The sequence below is a fragment of the Puntigrus tetrazona genome, unplaced genomic scaffold (assembly GCF_018831695.1).
Source record: "Puntigrus tetrazona isolate hp1 unplaced genomic scaffold, ASM1883169v1 S000000769, whole genome shotgun sequence".
NCBI lineage: Eukaryota > Metazoa > Chordata > Actinopteri > Cypriniformes > Cyprinidae > Puntigrus > Puntigrus tetrazona.
Window position 1 is genome coordinate 689,835 of NW_025048378.1, and position 10,166 is coordinate 700,000.

Sequence of the window (10,166 nt, forward strand, 5' to 3'; positions counted from 1 at the left end):
AGGCTCCGTACCACACCGTGATGCAGCTGGACAGAATGCTCTCGATGGTGCCTCTGTAGAAGTTCTGCATGATGGGGTGGGGCTTTTGCTCTTTAAGTACAGGCGCTGATGGGCTTTTTGGCCAGTGATGCGGTGTTGTGACTCCATGACAGGTCTTCAGATATGTGCACACCCAGGAACTTGGTGCTGTTCACCCTCTCCACTACAGCACCGTCGATGATCAGCGGAGCATGCTGGGTGTGCGCTCTCCTGAAGTCCACAACAATCTCCTTTGTCTTCTCCACATTCAGGTGGAGATTGTTATCTTGCACCACATGGCCAGCCTGCTCACTTCACTCCTGTAGGGTGTCTCATCGTTGTTGTTGATAAGACCCACCACAGTCGTGTCATCCATGAAACTTGATGAAGAGGTTAGAGCTGGATGATGGAGTACAGTCGTGGGTCAGCAGGGTGAAAAGAAGGGGGCTCAGCACACATCCTTGGGGGCCCCGTGTTCATGATGATGGAGCTGGAGGAGTTGCTGCCAACCCGAACTGCCTGAGGTCTCCCTGTCAGGAAGTCCAGCAGCCAGTTGCACAGGGAGGTGTTGAGCCCCAGCTGGCCCAGTTTATGGATGAGCTGCTGCGGGATTATGGTGTTGAATGCTGAGCTGAAGTCGATGAACAGCATTCTGACATGTGAGTCTTTGGTTTCCAGGTGGGTGAGTGCTGAGTGGAGGGCAGTGGAGACGGCATCTTCTGTTGATCGGTTAGACCGATATGCAAACTGGTAGGGGTCCAGGGCAGGGGGGAGGACAGACTTGATGTGGTGCATGACTAGCCGCTCGAAGCACTTCATGAGGATGGGAGTGAGTGCGACCGGGCGGTAGTCATTGTAGCAGGAGGGAGATGACTTTTTTGGGACTGGGATGATTGTGGTGGATTTAAGGCACGTGGGGACAACAGCCTGGCTCAGTGAGATGTTGAAGATGTCCGTGAGGACATCTGTGAGCTCAACAGCACAGTCTCTCAGAACACGACGGGCCTGGGGCTTTGCGAGCATTTGTCCCTCTGAGACAGCGCCTCACACTATCAGGGGACAGTATCAACACCTGGTCACCAAGAGAAGGTGGTAGCTTCTGTGCTGGAGTGTTGTTGTCTGCCTCAAAGCGGGCGAAGAAGTTGTTCAGATGGTTCAGCAGAGAGGTGGAGCTATGACAGGTCCGTGGAGAGGGCTTGTAGTCCGTGATGGTTTGGATTCCTCGCCACAGGTTCCTGCTGTCTCTGCTGTCACTGAAACAGTCTGCAATCCTCCTGGAGTACTGTCTCTTGGCCAGTCTGATGCCCCTAAAAGCGCCCTTTAGCTTTTGTTGGATATGTGTCTAACAGCACACATTTATATAGCGCTTATCATTGCAATATTCATTGAACTGTTTTATATCTAGATTTTATTTTAGGCAAGTAGTGATGGTTTAACTCGCTGCCACCCATGCAAACAATAAAATCAGAAATTGAGTTTTACAGAAAGTTTCAAATAATTTAATCACCTTCACATTCGGAAACATCACAGTTCCCTAATTATAAAAGCGCCAACAATACAACGACACGTTCACTTTAATTCACATTTATTTGCACAGTGCTTTTCACATTGCATGTTGTTTCAATGCAGCTTTAAAGACAATGCATTTCTCTATGTTATCTAATATGCATTTAAACAAACCTCAGTGAGCAATGGTAACATGACTATGCCGTATGATGCAAAGCTGATATCATTTGGTTTCGCAGGAGGAGATATCTATTCAGAGGCGTTGAGTCATCTGATGTCTTCGTAAGAGGAAGCTTTCTTAGTCTCTAGTTAACCTTGGGACCTTGGCATTTTCATTCATTTCATATTTCAAGTATTAGGCTATAGCTTTGATGAAAAACCAAGCCCAAGGTTTGATGGTAACACAAATATAGTCAAAACTGTACATCAGTTAAAAAAATAAATACATAAAATATAAAGTCTACTACAGTTACACAGCTAATCACTTTGGGAACTCGTCTTCAGTCTTAAAAAGGATCTAGGTTATATTTGTTTTGTGTTGACTATAGTTGGTGACAAAGTGGAGGAAAAGGAAGCACGAGGAAACAGGAAACAGAGACTTTTAATGCTGTGTGTCACAGAAAGATATTTTATCTAAAAATTAATAAATAAAAAACAATGACTTGCGGTGCAAGCCATTAATTGTTCAAAGCAGTGATGATTCCCTTCAGTGGCTTTATTGGAAAGTCAATTAAGTTCTGGAAGAAACTGTTGCCACGCAGAAAAGAAAATGTGAAATACGCCGTGAGCTTCATCTGAGCGGCTAAGAAGTGTCCTGTCATGATGGGGTTTTTAGACTAGAGCGTCTGCACCTGAGCGTACAAACACTCCTCCTTTGCTTCACTCGGCCGCTGTCGGACCTTCCTGTCAGTGAACGTCACTTCTCCGTAATGAAGCTCTGTCTCCTTCTTCTCGTTCTTCCGAGGACACGTCGAGGCATCTTCCACATCAGCAGAAAGAAAAAAAAGCAGAACACAGCGATGAGATTATAAACATGCTGGAAGCATACAGGTGCATCTCAATATATTACAATGTGGTGGAAAAGTTCATTTAATTTCAGTAATTCTGTGTTTTGTGAGTTCTGTCCTACCAGGGACATATAGCCCCGGACAACATAGCTACTAGGGTCATTTAGGTCAAACCCCTCCACCACGTTAAGGTGGCTATCCCAAGAGAGGCTGATCTTTACTGTATTTTTAAATTATTTATTCTATTTAATTTACATGCATTATTTACTGTGAGTGTGAGGACTCACTGTGAGGACTCAGTCAGTCATCTCTAAACTGTAGTAAAACTACAGAGGTTTTTTATTCAGTTTTTCTCTTACTACTGTCTACGCTTCAAATCTAATCTCAGAAGTCAGACTGTGACTAACTAGTAGTAAGGTTAAGGAGGTTATAAAAAAAAGACCACAAGCTCCCAAATTGTCATATATTTTAAATTATTTTTTGACTAAAAGTTGCTATAGAATTGATGACAATCTGTGTGTTTTTTTTTGTAGAGCTGGGTTTGCGTTACTGTTTTGATTCATTAACATCCCTTAGATTTTAATATTTACACCTGGGGACAAAACAACAACAACAATATGCAAATTTGGAACGACATGAGGCTAAATAAATCATAGCAGAGTTTTGGGTGAGATAATAATTTATTGGATACTTGAACTCAAAACTCACTTGGTTTGGGCCAAATCCTCTTCCTGTAAAAGCAGCACGCGGCGGCGACCAGAACTATAATAATTACAGCAAAACATCCCAGAATAATCAGAGCCACGGAAGGAGCTGTGGAAGGAAAAAAACACAAGATACGGTTATTAATAAACACAAAACATATATATTCTAAATGAAACGGCAACAATAACGTGAACACTCATTTAAACATCTAAAAATACATAGAAATGTGATTATTCATTCATGTTTATCTGTTCTTTGTTTGTCATTATAAGTCATCGGAGAGAGTTTCTGTACCTTCAACAATCACCTGAAGATCTCTAGATGTTTCTGAGCCATCTGAGTTATAGACAGTTAATCTATAATTCCCTGAATCTGTTCTGATCACAGGGTTTATTATCAGAGTCCCATTAATGACTGTTACTTCAGGTCTGTTTCTATAAAGATCACATTCACTCCTCTTCATCGTTCCATTCCTTACTCTACAAACTGGATCATCTTGTGGGTTATTTGTTCTCTTTTGTATCTTCAGATCATATTTACTAGCGTTCACCATCAGTAGATTGAGTTTGTCTCCCAGAGCTGTGTAACAGGGATCAGACTGATCAAAACTACAGAACCGATCCAGACCTGGAGAACAAAACACACACACACACACACACACACACACACACACACACACACACAGACACAGACACAGACACACACACACACACACACACACACACACACACACACACACACACACACACACACACACACACACACACACACACACACACACACACACACACACACACACACAAACTCTAATCATCAACTCAATACACTTTGGTCCTTTTCTTTTTTAACTGTAAAATTTGCATCATTTTTAAACATTGGATGTTCAAAAGAATGTGAAAAGTATAAAAAAAAACATTATTACTCAATAAACATGATCTGATAACCACATGATCAGTCTTTAGTCTGATTCACACATAACTTAAAAAAACAGATGAGTCAAAATGTTATGTGCATCTTAATTCATGTTCTTATATATCTCCACACTTAAAAATGACAAAACATTGAACTGAACTAAATAATAATATATATATTTATATATGAAAATATTTTTCTCATATTCTGTGAATTTTGCACAATTTATTGCTTATTGCTGAACAATCTGTATTGTATAAAGTACTACACAAAATATAGGAGATTTTTTTATTGTTTTCAAGCATTTTTTAGCTTTTCAAAACTCTCTTTAAAGACGTTAAAGAGGCATATTATATATCGATTAATGTCTACTAAATGTCCAAAAGTCACATCCCTGCCATTTTGTAATTATTTACCTCTTCCATAAGACCGCACAAACTTAAACCACTTTGAATTTTCTGAATAAATACTGGTTATCTGTCACTTTATATCACGCGTTTGTTTCAAATGGACACTCAGGGCAAGAGCAAAATAATCAAATCTATACAATAAACCGTATTTTCACGAAGGAGTTGACTCACATGCAGCGGTTGGCAGCAGCAGCATCAGTCCAAAGATGAGCATCGTTTCTCTAAAGCCTCGCTGACAGACAGCTTCTTACTGACACTCATCAGAAATATCTACCAATTTAACAGAGAAAAGAAGAAAGAGGAAGTTTCCTCACAGGAGAGGAAGACGGCCGCTGTTGGTCAGCCGTTTCCATTTAAACACTTTTCAGAGATAGAGACCAGCAAAACAATAAAAAAGTGATTCATGCGATCAGTTCAGCACCTGAAACAAACACATAAACATCGTTTTTCACGCTCAGAGCTCTGAATTAAACATGCTTTTCCTCATCTCGTGGACGTTAGCATGTTTTAGTTACAGAAAAGAGCCTGCAGAGGCAGAAAAGCGGAAACACTAACCACAAAACATGCATGCCAGAGTTTACCACAAAACCACAGAACCCAAACTACATGAAACAGACGAAGCGACGGGCCCAAACGATTACATACGCATGCATACGGATAAAACTGGCACCCCACCCACACCAGACGTAAACAATCGGTGTCTGTCGCATCGAAGCGATCTACATAGAACTCGACTAGAAGTCGAATATTAGATAAAAGTATCTTCTGGTGAACATCGTGTTTTCAGGGTGAAAATCAAGTGGTGGTTTGACAGCTGGACGTGTGAGAAGAGCGGTGTGATCCTAACACGTGTGGCCTGGTGTTTCCTGCACTTTCACTGCACAGTGAAAAAAGGCTGATTCGTGAGCGATAACAAACGGCTCAAATTCCACGTTAATATTCATCACTGAAATGAATCATCACACACCCTGCTAACAGGTGTGGGGTTTATGTTTTAAAGGAGTTATGTTTTACAGGTTTTACTCAATAGAAGCACTGTGCCCAGGCCTCATAAAGGCTCTGAGTTTTTCTACTTGATATTATGTGTGTATGTGAAATATGTGTGAGCCCTGCATGCCTTTAATGCTGTTGTTCTGTATCCTGAGCTCAGTCTCAATTATTCTGACTTTATTAAACTAATTAAGATAGTAAATTTAAAAAGTAAGTCTCATCATTGACAGACCTGAACCTGGGAGGGAAACAACGAAGATTTTCCCAACACGGGAAACGTTCTCGTAACGTTCTGGGAAGGTTCTCTAAACAAACGTTTGTTCAGTTACATTCATAAATCATTGTTCAAAGTCAAAAGAGATTACTCTCACGGTGGCCTTTGAGTTTTATACCAACCAAAAAAAAAAAAAAAGCCAAGGACGTTTTGATTGCCAAAATGTATGAAAAATATTCTTTCATGTTTAGAAAGATTTTTTTTTTCATGTGAGCTAGTACTTTATTAATGTTCTTGAAATGTTATTTAGACTATGGAGTGGTTTTCTGAAACATTTTAGTTTGAAGTTCACCTTATGAAGGTTATTTTAACATTAACAGAAAAATAAAGAAAAGAAAAGACACATTCCTCTACGTCTAACATTTTTAAACTTGCAATATATATATATATATATATATATATATATATATATATATATATATATATATATATATATATATATATATATATATATATATATATATATATATATATATATGGATCACGGCTTATATTTGATTGCTAAAATTTGTATTGAATTTGCTACTTTAAGTATTTTATAATTGAGGAATTATTGTTGTTTTTGTTACGGTGTTCTATACGGAGCCGAAGCTCGGGCTGGAAGGAAAGGCGCAGGCTTTTATTTTGAAATTTACCCCCAGCTTCCGGGCGGAAGTTGAACTCTCGATGGTCGCCCCGGTGTTTTTCAGCCTGTGTTTTGGTCTTTGAACGTCCGAAGGGTTTCTTCTTGTTCGTCGAGCGCCCGTTACCGGGGTCAGATGTCGGCTCAGGGCGACTGTGAGTTCCTGGTGAAGCGCGCGCGGGAGCTCGTGCCTCAGGACCCGTATGCAGCCAAAGCCTGGCTGATCACCGCGCGCACGCTCTACCCCGCAGACTTCAACATACAGGTGACCAAAAACATCAACAAGAAACATAACGACTGCAAGCACACTGAACATCATCCTACTACAGTGGGTTTGTTTCGTTAAGATGCCGCTGACCCCCAAATATGACTATTCAAAATTCAAAATACAACTATAAATCATCATTTAATATGATCCTGCTCCTGCAAAGGACATCTATCCTAAAAATCCAAAGACTATAGATTTAGTGCATAGTGCAATGTATCTTTTCACGTATAAATACTCAGTATGTCTTGTGGAGGATTATTGTAAACATATGTAAAGTATTATTTAGACAATACTTGTTTTCTTTGACGTTAGATTAGTTTTTCCTCTGCACATCGTACTGTACTAATAGACGTATTATTTATTTAAATCAATTTGCCTTATTTTTTATTCAAACCTAATTTATTTTGTTTAATCGTATTTTTTTTTCTTAATTTATTCTATTTTATTTAACTGATGTAACTTGTTTAATTTATTTAATCTATGCAATGTATTCGAATTTTTGCGATTTATTTGTTTTTATTTATTTTAATTTCTTTTCTTTTTTAAAATCTAATTTACTTGACCATATTCTTCTTATTTAATTTTCTTTAAACTTTTTTTTTTTTTCTAAGCATTGCATGAACCTATAACATGTTTATGCTTGCTACTTTAGAAATATTCTACTGCTGTGTGTCTTGTATTTGTTTTTAGTCAGGGAAGTGTTTAAGAGCAATGCGACTCTTTGTGATTCTGATAAATGTGCACGTTCATCCGTGTGTGTGTGTGTGTGTGTGTGTACAGTATGAGATGTACAGTATCGAGCGTAACGCTGAGAGAACAGCCTCCGCCGGCAGACTCCTGTATGATATGTGAGTATGAGCGCTCTGATCATCTGTGGAAGCTCTTTTTGCTCTTTCTTCTGTTTTAATGTTTCCTGCTTCACAGATTCGTGAACTTCCCCGAGCAGCCGGTGGTCTGGCGTGAGATCGCAGTCATCACTGCTGCGTTACGAAACGACAGCCAGGACAAACACGCTCAGTTTCTCAAAGGTGTGTGTGTGTGTTATTAACTATTAGTTCTGATTTGATTTTATTTTTCATAAACATTTGCAATTACGTTTGACATAAACATATGTGTGTATGTCAGTGTTATTTATAATGTTATAGTTTTTTATAAAAAAAAAATAATTGCATTTTATTTTAATATGTTCAGTTTAAATGTTTGCTACTTTTTTAGTAATTTTTTTAATGCGCTTTTAGAATTTATTAGTTTTATGTTTTTTAAATAATAATTTAGGTTTCATATATTTTTATGTAAGTTTTGATTTCAGTTCAGTTTTAGTTTAGTAAGATATTTGCCAAGGTACCATTTATGTAAGTTATTTTTTAAATTAATTTTCAAATAATTATACATATTTTATTTACTGCTTCAGCTTACTTATTTTAGCTTGTTTTATGAATTTCACTTTGTTTATTTACACTTTGTTTATGCTTTATTTTACAAAGATAATTAAATCATCTAATGTGTAGGTTTATTATATTTAGTTATCAGGCTCAGGTTTATATTTATATTTATTATATTTAGTTGCCTAGCTCAGGTTTAGTTTTTATGATTTTCCAACTGATTTTACTGCTTTTACTTTTTACATTTTATTTGATTATTAATTAAAGTGTCTGTGTGTGTGTATCTGTGCGTGTGTGTGTATCTGTGTGTCTCTGTGTGTGTGTGTCTGTGTGCGCCTGTGTGTGTGTGTGTATCTATCTCTGTGTGTATCTATCTGTGTGTGTGTCTATCTGTGTGTGTGTCTGTCTGTGTCTGTGTGTGTGTGTGTGTGTGTATATCTATCTGTGTCTGTGTGTGTCTGTGTGTGTGTGTGTGTGTGTGTGTGTGTCTGTGTGTGTCTATGTGTGTGTGTCTATGTGTGTGTCTATCTGTGTGTGTGTCTATCTGTGTGTGTGTCTATCTGTGTGTGTCTCTCTGTCTGTGTCTGTCTGTGTCTGTCTGTGTGTGTGTGTGTGTGTATATATCTATCTGTGTCTGTGTGTGTCTGTGTGTCTGTGTGTGTGTCTGTCTGTGTGTGTGTGTGTGTGTGTGTCTGTCTGTGTGTGTCTGTGTGTCTGTCTGTCTGTGTGTCTGTCTGTGTGTGTCTGTGTGTGTCTGTGTGTGTCTGTCTGTGTGTGTCTGTGTGTGTGTGTCTGTGTGTGTCTGTCTGTGTGTCTGTCTGTGTGTGTCTGTGTGTGTGTGTGTGTGTGTGTGTGTGTGTGTGTGTGTCTGTGTGTGTGTGTGCACGCAGGTGTTTTTGAGACTCTTCCAGGTCCGGTTCAGTGTAAGATGCTCCTGAAGGCCACAGAACAGTGTTTTAACACGCTGGAGAAAGCCGAGATGCTGCTGCTTCTTCTCAAGAGATTCCCTGAGTCAGTCGTTCAGCATGGAGTGAGTTTTTAAAAAAAATCACAGATATCACACACCTAAAACAATACAGCATAAAACAGATCTTCGTTCTGATTCAGTGAATCACAGTGTGATTAAGAAAAGATTATTCTTAGTTTCTTATGCATGTATAATGTATTTTATTATTATTTTTATATATAAAACACTTTAAATCAGCATTCTGTGAAATGGATGTGAAATGTTTCATATATGTGTGTGTTGCATGAAATCTACATCAATAAACTTGCTTTGAAAACACTCACGTGATGCACACTAATACTTTTTTTGTTCCATTTATAGATTATTGCAAAATAATATGTAGTTGATTTTTTTTTTTTATGAATCGCATGCATACACATGTTGACCTCTGACCCTTGACCTCTCTCTCAGGTGAATTTAGGAGAGTCTTTATTGGAGGCGGAGACGGCGGAGAACCTGGACACACCTGTGAACTGCTTCAGGAAGCTGTTTGGTGCGAGTTCATCCTTGATTCTCCTTTGATCTGCTTTCTCTTTGAGCAGAGGGAGACTCTTGTGTTTGACCTGTTTTCGTCTCTTTCAGTGTGTGACGTTCTTCCTCTGATCCTGAATAATCCCGAGATGTGTCTTCCTGTCAGTCTGCTCTATAAATACATGCACAAAGCAGCAGAGTTTTATATATGTTACGTCACACGCGAGCCGGCCGCAGACGGACAGATACAGGGTAAAAGTGCGTTTTTTTTGTCATGCATGCTGAACGTTTTTGTACAAAATATATATATTTTTTGGTGCAAATATACATTATTCTTACATATTAATCTCACAATTTTAAACTGCATTCAATCTAAATGTCAAAATTGTGAAATTGAAAAAGATTTTGTTGAGGGAAACAAAACACAACATTGCAATTAATTGAGACTCTATTTTTCACAATTCTGTCTTTTTCTCACAATTTTGAGATGAATTTTGAGGGAAAAAAGTCATAATTAATGACAAAATGTATTTTATTGTTAACTGTGTTGTGAAAAAATTAACACAGAATTGCAAAAAAAAAGGGACTTTACATC

General features: G+C 38.4%; 2 protein-coding genes across 6 annotated transcripts in view; one reads left to right on the plus strand and one right to left on the minus strand.

Moving 5' to 3' along the window:
- Positions 1 to 2,285: 2,285 nt before the first annotated feature.
- si:zfos-741a10.3 lies at positions 2,286 to 5,196 on the minus strand. Its single transcript, XM_043233240.1, has 4 exons — positions 4,730 to 5,196; positions 3,531 to 3,863; positions 3,240 to 3,344; positions 2,286 to 2,503 (listed from the first exon to the last, which is right to left on the minus strand). The coding sequence occupies exons 1-4, from the start codon at positions 4,770 to 4,772 to the stop codon at positions 2,361 to 2,363; spliced, it is 624 nt and encodes a 207-aa protein (XP_043089175.1). The 5' UTR covers positions 4,773 to 5,196; the 3' UTR covers positions 2,286 to 2,360.
- A 1,272-nt stretch (positions 5,197 to 6,468) lies between these two features.
- Positions 6,469 to 10,166, plus strand: part of ints10 (integrator complex subunit 10) — a 13,455-nt gene continuing 9,757 nt past the window's right edge. For 3 of the 5 annotated variants that reach the window (XM_043233215.1, XM_043233217.1, XM_043233219.1), the window contains exons 1-6: positions 6,469 to 6,709; positions 7,493 to 7,560; positions 7,637 to 7,740; positions 8,985 to 9,124; positions 9,512 to 9,593; positions 9,683 to 9,829. In XM_043233215.1, coding sequence (XP_043089150.1) covers positions 6,581 to 6,709; positions 7,493 to 7,560; positions 7,637 to 7,740; positions 8,985 to 9,124; positions 9,512 to 9,593; positions 9,683 to 9,829 — 670 coding nt within the window. In that variant the 5' untranslated portion in view covers positions 6,469 to 6,580. The remainder of the gene's footprint in view (positions 6,710 to 7,492; positions 7,561 to 7,636; positions 7,741 to 8,984; positions 9,125 to 9,511; positions 9,594 to 9,682; positions 9,830 to 10,166) is intronic. The other 2 variants (XM_043233216.1, XM_043233218.1) reach the window with 1 other exon arrangement.